At 48.2% G+C, this 17,304-nt stretch overlaps 1 protein-coding gene across 2 annotated transcripts in view; it reads left to right on the top strand.

Annotated features, from left to right (window-relative positions):
* Nucleotides 1–17,304, top strand: part of LOC106751146 (mushroom body large-type Kenyon cell-specific protein 1) — a 90,570-nt gene that overhangs the window by 26,639 nt on the left and 46,627 nt on the right. For both annotated transcript variants that reach the window (XM_014631973.1, XM_014631972.1), the window contains exon 2: nucleotides 13,926–14,564. In XM_014631973.1, coding sequence (XP_014487459.1) covers nucleotides 14,471–14,564 — 94 coding nt within the window. In that variant the 5' untranslated portion in view covers nucleotides 13,926–14,470. The remainder of the gene's footprint in view (nucleotides 1–13,925; nucleotides 14,565–17,304) is intronic.

The following is a 17,304-nucleotide window of genomic DNA, read 5'->3' as shown; positions in this document are numbered from 1 at the left end:
GGGGGGGGGGGGGGTGGCATGCTTTTCATCGGTCCGCCGCCATCCAGTCGTCTTGACGATGGAACCCGCGTCGAAGCGGAGCCGAGCGTGACACACTCCTATTTCGGAACGTTTCATAATTGAGACCGCGCGCGCGCGGAAGCAGCGAGGGATCGATAGCGTTTTTTTTTCTTTCTTCTTTTTCGGGGTAGGAACCCAGACGTGTTCAAGGTAGCAGGGGACGGGACGCGAAGGGTTCGTGTGACACGTCAACCCGTGGTATATAGCGAAGAGGGTGCGCAGACCCAGAAGCGGGGTATGGCGGGGGGTCGCCTAGGGAGGGCTTGCTTTTCGACAAAGAGACGACGACGTTTTTTTATAATTGCGTTTTTAATTTGATGGATTCTTTGATGCGTTTCGCCGTCCTTTCCCCCGCGGCGAGGGAGAGAGCCGGCGCGAGGAGGATGGGGAGATCTCGCGCGTGGTTGTGTGCGAACGAGTGTGAAAGAGGACGGCCGACCGAGACACACGACGAGAGCTTTCCCGGCACGACACCCCATCCACCTCCCTCGCTCTTTCGCAATCTGTGCAACGCGCACATCTTCGCAGTGTACCGAGAAACAGTTCTCTCTACCTGCTCTACCTACTATAGCACGATGTGAACGCCCGATGTCATTCATTGTCCGGACCGCCGTTTTTCGTTCAGAACATTCTAAATTTACGACGTCATTCCCCCCCCGCCTATGACATTTATATATCAGCTCTTCTCTTTTCACGAGTTGATGTTCCAGACGTGCCAAGATGGAATATAAATTTGTCGACGAAATTTGAGATCTCTTCGACTCGAGAGAAATAGTACGCGCGCTTAATTGCAGTTTCAATGTATTTTGTTCCGTTAATTTTGCGAGGACAAATGAATTCATCGAAATTGGCGATCGGGTGAGATACCACGTGACCTATGGAACAAGAGTATAATACGACGTTGCGTGGAAACGAATGACGAGAAAGTTACGACTTTCACATCCTACGTTAGCATCTCCGCGAAAAAAAAAGAAACAGCGAATTTCTTATCGAGATAAATGAGCGAGTTGCGCGGTCAGACGATGATCAGAGCGCGTGATTCTTTCTTGCGAATTAATATTGTCTTCACGATTCAAAAAGCAATTTTGTTGCACAGTCGTTAACGTAGTAACGTATGCATCTCGACGTGTTTATGGAACGCTGACTGCGAGTAACATTAACGATCGCGAAAAATTCTGCAAAAAGTTACAACAACGCATTATATTGCTGCGTGGTGCACGGAAGCGCGAAACGCGATACGCTAATATTAGATAAAAGTAATTATTTAATACCCCGAAATTAATAGCACGCGAAAAAGTACTAAACCCGCGCAAACAGCGTGATATGATAGCTTAATAAAAATCCCGTTGATACGAGTTCCCGAGCAATGGTGCTTCCTCTCTCTCTCTCGTCAAACCATAATTAATTTTATCCGATGTGCATTATCCCGCGACGGCGCGTGCGCACGTGTATTTAGCTGAACGACGTGCCGGAGTCTCGCTCGTTTTCAAATTCTCTCGGATAGTACGCGGGTGAAACGAAGCGATTTTTATTGCATTTCGCAACTCGGTACCGCGGCTGGAAATTGCGCCCAACGAAACATTTTGTTTCACAGTGTTTTTTCCCCTTCTCTTTTTTTTCATCGTTCCTCTTTCGTCGCTCTCTGTTCCTCCCTCGGTCCTACTCTCTTTTTCACTCGCTCGCTCTTTCGTTCTCTCTTTCGCGTATGTCCACACTCTCGCTCGACTTGTACGATACTTTTCGCAATATTTGCTCGAGCAAATAATTTCCATCCTGCCGTCGATCTCCTGCTTGCGCGATTGACTCCAAAATTGATACAATTATATCACGGCGGCGAAAACTTTTTAATCCATTAGCGATTCGATAGCGCGTCATTTTTACGCGAGTATTAATTAAAGTCCCGGCCGTATTCGTTTGTCATTCGCGGCGACACGACAATGATGAAAATATCGATGTCGAGCGCGCGTGGGATTCCGACAAATGCAGTCACGGCGCGCATCACGGCCGATCGATTCGGCGGGTCGCTTTTTTCTGACACGTGTCACGATTTCGTGTATCGCGTAACTAATTTGAGATAATCATCAGCAATTACGGGCAGTGTCTGTTACAAGCTCGTCCCCTTGAAAACAATTGGCGGTTAATGTCGTAACACGTATCGCTCTTGAAAAATGCACCGATACTTAATTTGCGCCATTAGACACGAGGCGATTAAAAATGTACCAATATCCGAGCGAGAGTTTGGATGTATTGGCAAATCTGTCCGCGATATTCCATCCGCCGTTCCGCGGCTGTTACGGATGGATATCGTGCTAAAATCGTTGCGCATTAATTTATCGCTGATTTTGTTTTTACTCGGAAAACAAGTTCCAGCGTAGATCGGCATTAAATTGTCATAAAAGTATCGATTGAATTTGAACGATGCGCGTATCGTCCGTGCGTGTCCTCTGCAAATTCGCGTGTTTACAATGTATCGAGATAATGATATTAAGCGCCGTGACAATTTTCCCTCTGTTTGAGAAGCACAAGGGCTCCGTGAAAATGAAAGGAAAAGAAATAGCAAAAAGAAAAATAAATCAACTCGATAGCGGTTTACTGCTGTAATGGCATTTCGATTGCGCTCTGCTTCCACGACTCTGCGATTTATTCGCAGGACGAGAAGAATACCGTCAGCTCCGTCGTGATTCAATTTCGCGAGTGTTAGCGTCGTAATCTGCGTCGTGTCCTTTCGGAGTTAACTCGCAGAGTGGAAAAGTTTTTTCCCCCGTTCGCGCGTTTGCAATTAAATTGCACGAGAGGCAGTATGGCGCCGCCGGTGACTCAGCGCCGGGAGCGCAGCGAAGGAATTAGGAAGGAGTCTTCCTTGCGTCGCGTGCTGCGACCAAAATTCGCACGCTTTTGTACGAAAGGGGGAAGTGTGCTTGTGAGAGAGTCGAAAGAAAGGCAGGGGGAGGAAATTTAGTAGACGTCCAAAGTATAGTAATCCGCGGAGATGTATCTAAGAGAGAGGGAGTGAGGAAATTCTGTGCATTGGTGGCGGCGGCGGTGGTTTAGGGTGGAAGCAGCGGGAGGAGAGGAACGAACTGTTGCTTCGGCCGAGAGAGTGAACTATGCCGCGCTCCCAACGTAGGATTCTCGAGAGCCTCCAAACAGGATTTAAGCCTCTTCCGCCAAGACTTGCCTCTCCGGTGGTATTCCTTGCGTCCGGCCTTCTCGCTCCTTCCTTACTATACTCTTCTCCACGTGTTACACACGATTATTCATGCTGAATTCTTAAGTGGAGAGAAAAGTAGCTTTCGAGGAAAAAATGATATCAAAAGTCATATTTATTCGTATTTTTCTCCCAGTGTACGGGAAAGAAGCATCGTTTCCTAATCGTCTATTCCGGTTTGATCAAGCCTCGTACGATACTATGTTAACGAAGAGAGCGGCGCAAGAGGAAGAACGTACATCGAGCGGCAGTCGGTCAGCTGCTATGAACGATCCTCTCTTACTCAAGAGAAGACGTGCGCGGGTGGGGAGAGTATCTCTCCGCTTACTCTCTGACCCGGGGATTTCTCTCTCTCTCTCGGTTTCCGTGAGTGACGCTACGTACGCACCGAGAAGATGCGCTTTCTTAAAGAAGATAGTCACGCGTGAATGTAGGACGTACTATCTCCGTCCGCCCAGATCAATTTATTATAACATATAAATTCCACGGCACAATGTCGTTATTCGCCTCCTTCCGTATAAGTTAATAACGCCGCGTTAATCCGGCTGTCTGACGAAATGTGTTATCTCTCCTCTCGGCGATTCTTATCAGCGCGGCTCTGCCTTTGGCAACAAGTTGCACCCGGGTCTATAGAATACCTCTGTAAATAATCGCCGCCGTCCCTCCCGGAGAAATCCTTTGAGATTTTGCACGTCGCGGTAATATTGTAAGTGTACCGCGCAACTTTAGCCTCGATGTTTATTCCTGCGCGTCTCCGCTAGTGTTTGCAATATTAACGAGCGGTTTAACCCTGGCTGACTAAATAAGCTCTTCTCCTCGGTGCCGGTGGTGCTATCTACAGATAGCGATGCCTACGTTACCAGTGACTCTCCGCACAATATCGCGTTAATCCCACGTTTCTTTTCCTCGGGTGCAAAAGAGTTTTCGCACTTACAGTATAACAGCGTCATAAAGAAGAGAGGCATCACAGACGAATAAGTTTAAACGGAACGTAGAGCCCGCTCTCTATCGATCGGCGAATATATATATACGCAGTCCTTTGTACTCTCACATAGCGTTACTTAGACGCGGCGTGCAGTCGATGTAAATAAGTAGCAACAAAAGGGTGGTAAAACACATCGTCGACCATTGAGAGGTGCGAACTAATCCGCATAATATCGCTCGTTTCGCGAGGCTGGCCCCCTCGTGCAACAAAGGGGTAAGTGGGTTTCGCTAATGGCGCGAGGGTTCGCCAAAGCCGACCTATCGTTCGCTCTCTCGGCGTTTCGCTTGATAATCTTTTCTCTCTCATGAGGTTTCGTCGCGAATACACATTGTGGAGGAAAAAAGACGCCGTGACGTGGATTTGGTCGGTCTTGCGAATATTTGATTAGCTCTTGAATGACCAGCGAGGCAAGATTGTGCTGCGAGTCGCATACGTTCTCGAATGAGACGGGCGCTAAAACCGCCGGGATACGGCGAATAGAAGCGAATACGCGCGCGAGTACGTGCTTGGACCAGAGAGGGTAACGTCGGGAATATGAGGAAGCGCAGAGAAAGGCCGAGAGAGAAAGAAGGGGTGGCGCCGCTAAGGGAGACGGGGATGGAGAAGGAGAGAGGAAGGACGTAAAACAAAGTAACGACGAAATGCACTTCCCCCCCCCGGGTCCATCCCCCTCGGCCACCCTCACTCGGCGTTCACCCGGAGGGAAACGTCGAACGAAACGTTAAAAACCGAGAAGAGGAATGAGAGGGCGGCGGTCGGTAGAGGGAGGGTGTGCTAGGTGGTGGCTCGTCGGTTCGTGGGCCCCCGTGGAGGTGCGAGGCGGAGGTTGGATGAGAGGGTGGGTTTGCTGTGGCAGGCGGGCCACCCTGGGAGGTTGGCGGGAGGTTATGACAGCCGAGGTATTGAGCGGATCCTTCGTTAAAAAAACGAGAAGCACCGCGCTGAGGCGTGCGGCAGGGAGAAAGAGACGGCGGAAAGGGAGAGTGAGCGAGAGAGGGTGAGAGCAAAGGGAGAGCGGCGGCTAGGCGGGAGAAAGACGGAGGGAAGAGAAAGAGGTTGCGGGGGGAGAGTGCACGGCGGCTGCCTCCGCCGCCGCCGCTAGAGGCGGCAGTAGTGGTGGTCCAAGGGGTGAGACCAAGTAACCGAATCCAACGCACCCTTGCCTCGCGCCCACCGCCACCCTCTCAGCGGGGAAAAAAACGCACGGATCTCTCCTCCCCTACTTCGCTCCTCGACCGCCCCCGACTGCTCTTCCTGGTACAGTTCTACTATCATCTCTCTTTTTTCCTCCCTCTTCCGCCGTTCTATCTTGTTTGCTCATCGGCGGGTTCCTTCCGCCTCTGAAAAATATTTTGACGTCGGCGATGAGGTGTGGGTGGGTGGCTGGCTGGCTGGTCGGCCGGCCGATGGTGCAACGTGGCTACGAATCGAACGGCACAAAAGGTGGAGACCTCCCGGCGCGACTCTTGATTACTATTTTAATTCCGTCGACGTGCCGCGGAGAAATGTGCCCGACGCTAATTAATTCTCTCCCGCGGGTCCGTGAAATTTGCAACCGCCTCGAGAGAGGCCGCGATTACCGCGTACACTGCGCGGAAACTTGCTGACCGTGGATATTAAACTTCAACCGCCGTCGTCTTCGATGCCCGCGAGCCGTAGCCCCGATCAAAGGGCTCTTAATTGAAAGAGACGGACCTCTCGATCTTTATTTCAATCTTGCCGCGATATCGGCACACAGGATGTTTACGACGACACGTAGTCTTCAGCTGCGGAACAAATATCGTCGTATTAAATAATCGGAACGTACGAGGCGAGTGACATTCGATCGAGTGCGTGGAAATACATGACATTGTCTTGAAATCGGCGCGCCATGGTGACCGGCGGGTGGTGTGAGTCGGTGGGAATCGAGAGTTCGTTTGTTCACCGCGCGACGGAAATGCAGGGCGCGTGTGGATCCGCGTAATGGGAAAATCGATTATAGGGGGCCGAGCAAGTAGTAAGGTGGCCGGCCAAGGTGTCGCGCGCTGCTTCGGCTCGATTTACGCAGCAACTCGATGCTGGAAGTTGAGCCGAGTTTCGGATGAAACTGGACGACGGACTCGGGTGTCTTGACGTTTAATCGTCGAGGCGCGCTTCGTTCGACGCACCGTCGGATCGATTGCCCCGTCTTTTGTCTCTCTCGTGTCGATGAGGGGAAAAACGCACCTGCTCAGCCGTCTTATGTACCATTTAAATTTCTTTCTCCGTGAAATCTCTATCCAAACGAATTTGAGCGATAGTGCAAATACTGCGAAATGGAGTGACGTTTCATTTTTCACAAGAGTCAATGTTTCACCCGTTTGGAGCGAGTGTATAATTCGATTGGAACGAATGTTTTATTTAAAAAAGAGGGAATTTTTCTTCCTTAACACGTATTCTTTTATATCGCGTTGTTCTTAAAGTGTCGTTAATGGATTTCTCTGAAAATCTTCTCAATTATATGTCATTTAATTGATTCTGTTTATATTGTACTTGAAAAATTTGCCTGTCACCGATATTTCTTGAATCTGCCGCATCTCGCCCTACTCCCTTTGATCAATAAATAAATTTCATACCGTTTATATTCGCGAACCTTATAGGATTCCTCCTTTATATATTTGTAATAAAAATATAATATTATTACGCAAATTTCAGTCAAGTTTTAATAATATTAATGAAAAGGGATGGACTAGCTTTTTATGTGCCCAAATATATGTTCTGTATGAAATGCAATAAATTGTGAATTAAAATGATAAGCCGATAAAAAAGAGAATACACAGTTTTAGTAAGTCATCTTGTTTCGAAAGATCATTAGATTAGGCTAGATTCGGCACGAAATAAAAATATTCACTCCACGATACGGAATATAAGAATTCAATTCATAGGATTAATAAAATCATTCTATTTTTCGAGTGGAACTTTATGGCACAGAGTGAAAGGTTACTCCGAGTGACTTGGCTGTCAGCCATTTCTCGAGTGGAGATCTTCACTTGAAGAAATTTCGAGAGTAAAGACCACCACGCGCGTATTCGAGATGCCGATATTTGCGGGAGAATCGTGGAAATAATATTTACATATTCGTGGTAGCATTTGTGCGTTTTGCATTGCCGGGTGGGTGGTTGTGCGCGAGATTCTAGCCGTTAGTTTCTTATCGGACCCGATGACACGGTCTCTCTCCAGGAGAACAGTACTCCGCGATAACAGCTGAACTATGAACTTTATTTATGCACGCGCAAGAACGGGGATTTCGGGTTCGCGATCTTAAGAATGGGCAAAAACATTTTCAGGCGCGCTGCGTTTCTCATCGATAAATTGCGCTGAAGAAACAGTTCGGTTGAATTTACTCAAACTCTGGACGCACCAGACGCGTTTCGATCGAAGAAAACAGAATTTCTTACGAGTCAAACTCGGTTATTATAAGTGGAAATTCGCTTTCTTCCGAATGCTTGTCCATTTCAACAAGGAAAAAGGAAGTAGCTCTCACAACTAAAAACTAACTCCCACAAGTAAAAATTAGCTGTCCATATAATACAATTGAAATTTATTAATTAAATTAGCTAATTCTTTTTGTTCTTGTTTTTAGTTCTCACAGCTAAAGATTAATAACTAATAAATTTCTGCTGTGGATTATACGGACACAGTTTATTCCTTTCTTCCTTCAAATGGATCCAACCAAACTGTTTTTTTTTCTTTTTTTTTTTAGTGTGTTTAAATCTCATCGCGCCTGTAAAATGTGTCTTAACATACTCTCCTCTCTTTCTTCTTTTGACGAACAAGCTGTATCTTTCGACATTTCCAACTTACCGTCTCTCTGATTCTCAATCTGATTTTCTCTAGCGAAACACGTCGCGGGAGAATTTCGTCACACACATCCGCGTGAAATCAACGTGTCCTTCGTAATCGAATTATTTTAGCTCGGGGATGCGCGATATCTCAAAGCGTGTCTCGTTCAGCCGGTTCGCATTATCGAGCACTCGAGTGGAAGTTCTCCGGTGTTCTTTGCAGCCGACATTCCACGCTGATTCACGTCGTTACTTAGTGACATTCCACGCTAAATCGATTCGCGAAACAGCGCGGCGGACGCTATAGAACAAGCCCCCTCTCTATACTACGGAATCTCGATAATTAAACGGCTGTGTTTAATTTCCACCTGCTCCCGTGTGCATTTCGGCAGACGATGACCGACTCGAGAGAGAGAGTCACTTTTATCTCCTCGCTTTACCTTTACTCCGTTAATATTCGCGCGTAAACGGCACACTCTCGCAAACGCGATCGATACAAATACACGCGCGTACAAAATTGCGACCTTCTTTTCTCGCCGGCACTACCACCGAGGAGAGGCATTATCGACAAACAGCTTGCATCGCGATGACGTCGATCGCGCAACTTCAACACGTGTGTGTGTGTGTGTGACAATGTACCCGACGCTCGTCGTTACGCTCGCGGAATGATCGATGCTCCGCTCGAATTTGAGTATTCACCGCGAGCCGCTCGATATTGCACGGGGGAGCTTTTTGAGCACCTCGCGCGAAGGTCGCGAAACTTCAATAACGATGTGATATGTATGCACAAATTTGTCTACACGTGGCTGATTCTTAATCGAGTTCCACCTCCTCTTCGTCCAACATCGGATTAGAAGGCGATTGCCCGTTAATTGATTGCACGCGACTTAGCGACAATCCGCTCGCGTTGTCGTCGAGCGACGTGAGAATCTTTCTTATTTATACATTGAAAATAATTTGCTAATTGTAATCATCATAGTGAAAGGATTATAGTATCAGGAAAACCATTTTTCTAGTGAGTATTACTTGCGTGGAAAAAAATCAATATTCATATTCTTAAAGTCATATTCTTACAAGTAACATCCTTCTTATGTGAAAATCAAACTTGCTTATATGACAAAATTCTGTATAGTTCCATTAAAAATATATTGTTATTCAAGAATCATTTTCTTAAATTTCGAGAAAAAATATTGGATAGAAAGGACGATATCTTTAAAAATTGCATCAGTTTGAAAATATCGTTCTGTCTAACATTTCTTCCTTTCAGTTCATAAAAATGATTGTTGAATAACAAGAACATGATATTTTTAGTGGAACTGTATAGAATTTTTTATACATGTAAATTGTATCCTTATTTAAGATTATTTATTTTCGCTTATATGTGACTCTTAAATTGTTGATACCAATCTTTTTTCTCTATATAGTGGGAATAACTTTACATATATGTCGCTATTATTATTTTTGCGATTAAAATCATGAAAAGAGTGTGGTTGGCGTCGAAAAAAACTACAATCTCTCTCAGTATATATACACTGAGAAAAAAAGCGTTTGGATTGAAAAAATCGGCGGTCACCCTCATCCGAAAAAATATTGTGTGTCTGCTGAACAAATTATACGTTGGCGTAACAACACGTTGCGTTGATACAGCGACTGACCAAATCGCTGAATCAATTGATAACTGTATAATTTGTGCAGTGGACTAAAAAACGTTATGTTTGAAAAAAAAAAGTTTTGTTCGTTTAAGCAAAATTTCGTTGGTTCTATTAATTTTTTTCTCAGTGTGTATATATGTATATATAATTTAGATATATTCAGGACTCGAAAAAAATCATGCCTTTCGATTAGTCTAAATTTTCGACTGGCAGTTGGCGGCGCATCGAGAGAGCGCGAAATCTGGCGTCGAGGGTAACGCATCGGAGGTGTGCAAGTCCACACGCGAATCACACGGGATGCTTGTATTTGCTCTCATCTTCGCTCAGCTGACTGAAGTTCGATCGCACGCGAGCTGAAGCAACGTCTATAAATATATAGCGATCGAAATGTAACATGTATTCAAGGATATTGGTGTGTGCGACGCTCCCGATAATCGTTTTCGGGAGATACTCTCGACGCTGTCAAATTATTTGCCTTATCCATTTTAAAGCAGCAGTTGATCGAGATTCTCCTCGCGGAAGTATCATGCTGGACGTTCGTTTATCATCGGCAACTCTTATCGCTTGCCACGACACGAGAATTGCGCAGATTTTGACGAGACGTTCGCAAGACACGTCGTATTGTATTCTTAAGGAATAATTCGGCTGTGAGAGACATCTGATTGAAATCTCTCGTCAAATCATATTGTTCGTTTTAACCGTGTTGCACTGGAAACGTAAAGACGCATTTCAGACGTTCCACTCTAAGCGCAAAAAAGTATAATCTAGTTCGGCCGAACAGCAGACTGATTACATGACGAATGACGATGCCTAATTCCGAGACCAAAGCATCGACCGTGTCGTCGTTCGGGGGAAGGTTCAATGACGTCGTCGTCACACATTCGTACATACACCGTGGCGAAAGCGTAACGCGCGGCCTGTGACGAAAGTTGCGGTCGTATGTTCGCGCGCTCGTAAGTAATGGGACCAACTAATTGCCAAGGTAGCGGAAGCTCCTAGTCGGAGACTACCCTCATCAAGCACGCCCGCGACAAGGTTCAATGACGTTGCTCCACGGGGGGGGGGGAGCTCGGAGGCACCCGGTATGCATGCATGTCGTCGCGAATGCGGTGCTCGGAAGCCCGGCGCGTTTCATCGATATCGTTCGCATAGGCTTACCTAGGACGGGCATCAAATCGATCTTACGCCGTCAGCGGTATCGCGAGCCGAGTTAACCCCTGCGCGAACCACGAAGAGACGAGCACACGCGAGCGGAATATCAATCGCGGGCATCAAATGCTTTTAAGGAACGTCGTTGGCTTCGATCGCACCGTACGTACGCGATCATCCTCGATCTGTTGCATCCAGCGTCGCGTCGCGGCAAAATCGATGGCACGGAAGGAAGACGTGTGTCCTCCGGTTCTTATATTCGGCGTGTGTAACGCGAGTATCCCCGAGCGCGTTCTCGCAGGGAGACGGTGCGAACGATTCGTCCGTCGCGCGCGTGAAACGTAGAGCATCTCGAAGAATATTAAAATATTATTTTTTATTATTATACCAGACCAACACGCTATTTGGTTAATTGTACTATTATAAAAATGTTTGATTTGAATAAGCACTAGCGTCAAATTCGTTAACGAGAAAATGACAACTCAGTCAAAACGCTGTGTGATGACGTCGAAATGACTCGCATCAAATTCGAGATTTCGAGACAGCCACTCAGCATCGTTGAAAAGTCGGCAACAATTAAACTTGAAAAACTTAAAATAACTTTAATGTTATTTAAACATAACGTTACAAATACACTTTATTTATTTACGAGTAACAGTTTGTCCAGATATCAGATTAGGAGATTAATAAATGGGACTATATTTGCAACATTACTACGCTAAATAGGGCGCGCGTGCTTGTAGTACGTTCAAATAATTCGATCATTTTAAAAAAAGAATTTCTGAAAAAATCAGTTTTTTCCATTTTCCCGTGGGATTTTTCGGTTTCTGTTCTTTTATTGAGAGTAGAAAAATTCGTTTAACAAAATTCATGTATGTTTGGTTAAAACTTGTCACATTTACTTTTTTCCGTAAAGAAGATAAGAAACTGAAAAAATTCGCGGGAAAATAAAAGAAAACCAGTTTCTTTTTCTCTATCTCTCTCTTTATCTATCTCTCCTTATTATTGTTATTTTTTAACTTAATTCTTTTTAATTCTCTGTAAGACTAAAATCTATTTTTCTCCTCTTCTTCGTTAATGTTTTAATTCTTTTTTATCAAACAAACTAATGAATTGTCAGAATTCATATAATGATTTGGCTGCCGACATACGTGAAACAAACCACGACAATCAATCAGTATCACGGAAAAGCGACAACAATGATTTCGATAATTTCGAGTATCGATTTGACACGCCTTTCTTGGTCCTAGTTTACATGGGTCACGCGTACTAAATAGTAATTTTTTAACGGATTACCTCAATCTCGACAATGTATGTAAACGACGGTGTATTAAGGTGGTATAATGTAGATTACGTATCAATTTAATGTATCGTTGTTTATATGCGTCAAACAATACGCGTATAAACAATAAGAGAGGGATCTATGTGCCGCGTCCAACCAATCGATTTTCATCTGATTTATAAATAACGACGGATGTATTCGCAGTATTTATATTTTTTCCTCGAAACTTGGACCGTTCAGATTCGTACCCATCTCGCGATAGAATATGCTGCGCTCGTTGCGAAATCACGCGGGGCCTTTCCACGGAAGCGCGATCGAATGAAAGTTAGGTAGGAGTGGAGTTCGTGAATTTACGGCACGAGGAAGGGTTTGGGGCACACGACCGAATATAAAATATGCAGTATCCTCCTTCCGGACTGCGCTCGCGCGCCAGCAGAATCGGAGCGATGTGGTGTATGCCGGCTGGTTCTCGCGATCCGGTATAAGTAAATTGTGCGAAAGAAAGATCAGCGTTCGGCACGTTGTCGGGAACACCTCCCGGGGTGAGCCAGCGTGTCCTCGTACTTGTTTCTCATTATTGTGCGAGATGTAGAGCATAATTCCGCTTTGGGTCAACTGACCGCGGGCAAACTGGCCCGGGGGAATAAATGCCCCTTCACGACGGCATCTTTCTCGTTTTATCGTTAATCCTTCGAGGTGGAATGAATTTTCGCTCTCCCCTTAACTAATTTGCGGAAACGGACGTGTAGCTCCAAGCGATTTCTTCACTCGTTTGTCCCGACGAGATTTTAACGATGATGATCCTTAGATGATCAACGCGACGTGGCAATAACCTTACATGTTGTTTACATATTTATGAGTCATTTACATAAATATTGATTTAAATTCACCGGGGATTTTAAATAATTTTCCAAGGAACGGGAATCATCTATCGTCCGTTAATTTCTCACAGTTGCGGCTGAGTTTAGTGAAATCGTCGAGAGGGGGGACAGAAGGAAAGAAATAATCAGCTAATTATGCGATGTTTGCTCTTCGAGACAAACTTAGGCGCGCGCTAGGACGAACGTCTCGGCTACGAAGGCGATAGAGTGGCGGAGTTCCGCGATGAACCCAAGAGAGAATCGGCCAGCGGCGTGGAGGGTGGGTTAAGAGGGGCGATGGCGCAAGGATGGAGACTGCCGAGACGGAAGGAGGCGAGAGCGAGAGGAGGTGGGTCGCGAGAGCAGGACAGGGAGAGCGGAAAGGACGAGGTGTCCGCGGGGGCGGATGAAAGGACGCTTACCAGCTACTACCTATTGATCGCCAATTCTTTTTCTCTTGTTGCATATTAGGCGCACTCTTCCTTCTCCCTCTCTCTCTCACCCCCGTCGCGCCTCGCAACCTGCCCCCTCGCGGGCGTAGAACGCGCGAATCCGCCCCTATAACCACCCTCCCGCGCTCACCCCTCTTCCTTCTCCTGCATCTCCTCTACCTCCTCTCTGCTCGTGTCGCCTCACCGCGTGAGAGAGTGCAAGCCGCCCCACCAGCCACCCACCCTACACCGCCGGCTCTTCTTACCGGCAATGTTTCATTTCGAGCAGTACCCTTCCTGTTTCGAGCCGGCGGGATTTTGCACGCAGGTGCGTGTAGATAGGATAAGAAAGTCATCGAGAACTTCTCTTTCGTATGTATATATATATATATATATACAAATAGATGTACTCGGCGAGCGATAACGTGCCATATATTATCTCCAAGACGGGTAATCTCGTGAATTCTCAGACTGACCGATCGCCTCTTCCTGTTTCAGGTGACAGTCCCCTCGACCGGCGGGCGAATTCGGCGAAGAAAAAAGGAGAGACTGCACTCTCGTAGCGCTCAGGGCGCAAGCGTGCACGTGTGTTGTGCGTTTCTGTGCCGCTACCTGGGAGGAGTAGCGTGGTCGTCGTCCCTCCGCGGCTTCATCCCTACCTCGCCGCCGTTGCCGACACCATCCCTCCGACGCTCGTGTGTAGGAGCGCCGCGCGGCGAAACGACGACGACTACGTTGACTTCGCTACGTCACGCGTGACGTTGCACCCGGCAGCGTGTACACGCTCTTCCGCCCCACACGCACGCTCACGAGGCGCGCTGAAAGACACGCCGGAGGAGAAGGAGGGGAACAACAACGTGGTGGGAGCGACGAGGGGTGGAAAGAGGCGAAACTAGGACCGTAGGGGAGGAGGGCGACAACGGCGAGACGACGACGACGACGGAGGAGCGCCGACGGTGGAGGGGGTGGACATCCACGCGGGAACACGAGGCAGGCGCACCCGGCCGGCACGCGCACACACATCCTAAGATGTGATTTCAAAAATGGCGGATTGCCCCTATGCCCGCTGCATACAGGAACGCAGACACATCCGACGGGAACTGCTGCGATGGACAAAGAATATGGTCTTCGTAGTCGGTGAGTGAAGAGTCGTACGTATTTGCGAATTTGTTGAATCGCGAGCGCAGGTTGTGAGAGAGGCGTGTCACCGGCGTGCTTGTTGCGTTTGAGGATGTGTGTTTGTATGTACGTTTGCCTACGTTCCGCATGGTGAGTTTCCGTGTGTGTCGAGAGAGAGAGAGAGGTTCTCTGTCAGTGTGGAGGTCGAGCGAGAGAAAGTGGGAGAGAGAAAGAGAAAACACGCTGGTGGTTGAGACCTGTTGCGAACCGAAACGCCGAATCCTGGCTGACTATATGCCAGGCGTGACTCCTACTCGCGCCTGTACGTTCAACAGGGTGGCACCACGTTGCCGGAAAATCCGATAATATTCCGTTAGTAGTTTCCCGATGCGGTTTTCAGTTTTTGCTGCGTGCCGGTAGATGATGACTTCCATGTCATACCTCAAATATGATGTTACGCAATACGTGTTACGCAATCAAACAACGCGCGTTGTGTATCGCTACGTGATTCGAATAATTCGAATAATCGCGTAGAAGGCGAGAGTCAACCACGGTTCGGTGTCTGATTAACGACGCAGCTTCCTATAATCGCAAGGTGGATGATTCCGAGAGAAAACTTTGGCGAATAAGTAATTATGAAGTCTCTTGTTCCGATGCTCGGTCTATGTAAGGATTAGAGCTTACATTCCGAGGACGACGCGGTCTCCCTCATCGCGGACTTGGCAGTGGAAAAAAAAAAGAATTCGGCCGAAAACAGAAATAAAACGTCGCCCTAAATGGACCCGCGAGATTTCCTAAAAGAACAACAGAGAGAAGAATTAGGCGTGCAATTTCCCGTGCAGGTTGGCGACGAAATCAGGCTGTGAGCGACCCTATCACCCTTCCACGTCGACGGCGCTTACCCCTCGGCGTCAGAGAATACTGCACAAGCTGCGTGCCTTGACCACAGACAACCGAGCGATCCCGGCCGCCGCCCGAAACCTTCTTTTCTTCTTCTTACGGCCTTCCGTCCACCTCATCTCTCTCTCTCTCTCTGCCACCCTCTCCTTCCCGCCCCTCCGTCGCCGTTGCGACCCCTCCTCCACGTCGGCGGCGTATTCCTCCCCGACTTCCCCTTCTTCGGCTTTCGGTTAGTTCGTCAAGGGGCGAGCTCCGGTACTCGCGGAAGGCGCACGTTTCCGCACGCGTCGGTGTTGCGTGCACTCGCCGTTACGCTTCTTCCTCCACTTTTGTGACCTCGCGGTCCCCTTCTCTCTCACTCGCTCTCCGCCGCCACCTCTCGCTCCTCATTTCGGAACGCAGCTGCCGCTGGTGGTCGAGACATTTTCGCGAATCCTTCTCTCTCACCCTCCTTCGCGACCTACCACCTCCTCCTTCTTTCTCCACCGTATCTCATCTCCGCTGCGGAAAGCTCCTAAAAAGGGAGCCGACGGAGGAAGGCGAGAAGGGGAGGGTCGACACGAGTTGCGTGTGTGTTCCTCTGCCTCTCCTCTCGCACGATCTTGGAGGATCGACCAGTGCGCGTTCGAGAAGGGGTGACGGAGGGTGGAACCGAAATCTCGGCGGTACGTTTCTGCGAGTGCACGCATCATCAGCGGCGATCCGACGACGCGTCGCGAGGAGAGAGAGATAGGTGTCGGTTCAGTGAGTGAGTTTTAAAGCCGAGTTGGAAAACTGTTGCTCCGCGATTCGGGCTAGTTACACCTGTTACACCGCGCTTCCAAGTTTCGGGAAAGAGAGCGGTAATCACGACGCGGCGAGAGAGGGCATGGAATTGGACGTAATGAAGCCTCTGTCAGCCCCGCGTCGCGCCCCGTTTCGTGGAGCCGTGGAGGAGCCGAGAGCTGACGACGGGATGTCGCGAACTCGCGAGGGCACCGCGAACCACGAGTGTTGTCGTCTGTAACGATGTCGTTTGGACATTACTGCGCCGTCACCAGTACGCCGTACGCGAAGACGTGGATCGACGTGGTATAGGTAAAAGCACATTATCCTCTTTCGACGGCGTGGCGCACGTGCGTCTCTCCATCTTCTTTCGTACTTCGCGCGGAAAGAGTTCCATCGGCCGGATTAATCAGCGCGATTTTCAGAAAAGCGAAGGCATCTATCCTTTTCATTCATACGCGGGCATGCGCTCCGATGATACTTCATTGGGGGGATTGTAACCACGCGCGCGAAAATTTATTAATAGTTCCCGCCGAATGTATAAGGGCCGATACCTTTCTTCTTACGAGAGATCTCTCTGAACCCGCCGCGCGAGTTTCCGATTAGCTCGATTACTTCCCGTATCGTGCCGGGCGAACATTACGAACGAAAACCGGACGTGAAGGCGATATTTCTCGTCCCATTGTTCAGCCGTTTCCCGAAAGCCAAGGAAAGACGGGATGGGCGCAGTTACTGCTGATCGTTAAAAGGCGCATAAAAAAGGGAGAGGAGAAGGCGCTGGGTGGGCGGGGGAGGTCGGAGGAAGCGGCGCGAGAAGTAACAATAAAAATTCGTCGGCGTTCGTGTTTCGTCGCCGTGGTAGCAGAGGGGNGGGGGTTAAAGGGGGGGAGAGGGGGGGGGGGTGCGTAATGAAACGATATTGAGTAGCCGTGGTAGGGAGGGTCGAGAGGGTGGGGGTCGTCTTCAGCCCTCTCCGTCGATTGACCTCGCTTCGACGAGGCGAGACGGTGGGGGCGAGTCAGGGGCGGACGTTGGTAGGGTACCGTCACGGTGGGGACCGCGTGGGAGGAAGGGGGCCCGTTAAATTGACGAA

This window comes from Dinoponera quadriceps, unplaced genomic scaffold, assembly GCF_001313825.1.
Source record: "Dinoponera quadriceps isolate SergipeBrazil2010 unplaced genomic scaffold, ASM131382v1 scaffold6118, whole genome shotgun sequence".
NCBI lineage: Eukaryota > Metazoa > Arthropoda > Insecta > Hymenoptera > Formicidae > Dinoponera > Dinoponera quadriceps.
Note: the sequence above shows the minus strand (reverse complement) of the source record. Positions and strands in the feature narration are given on the sequence as shown.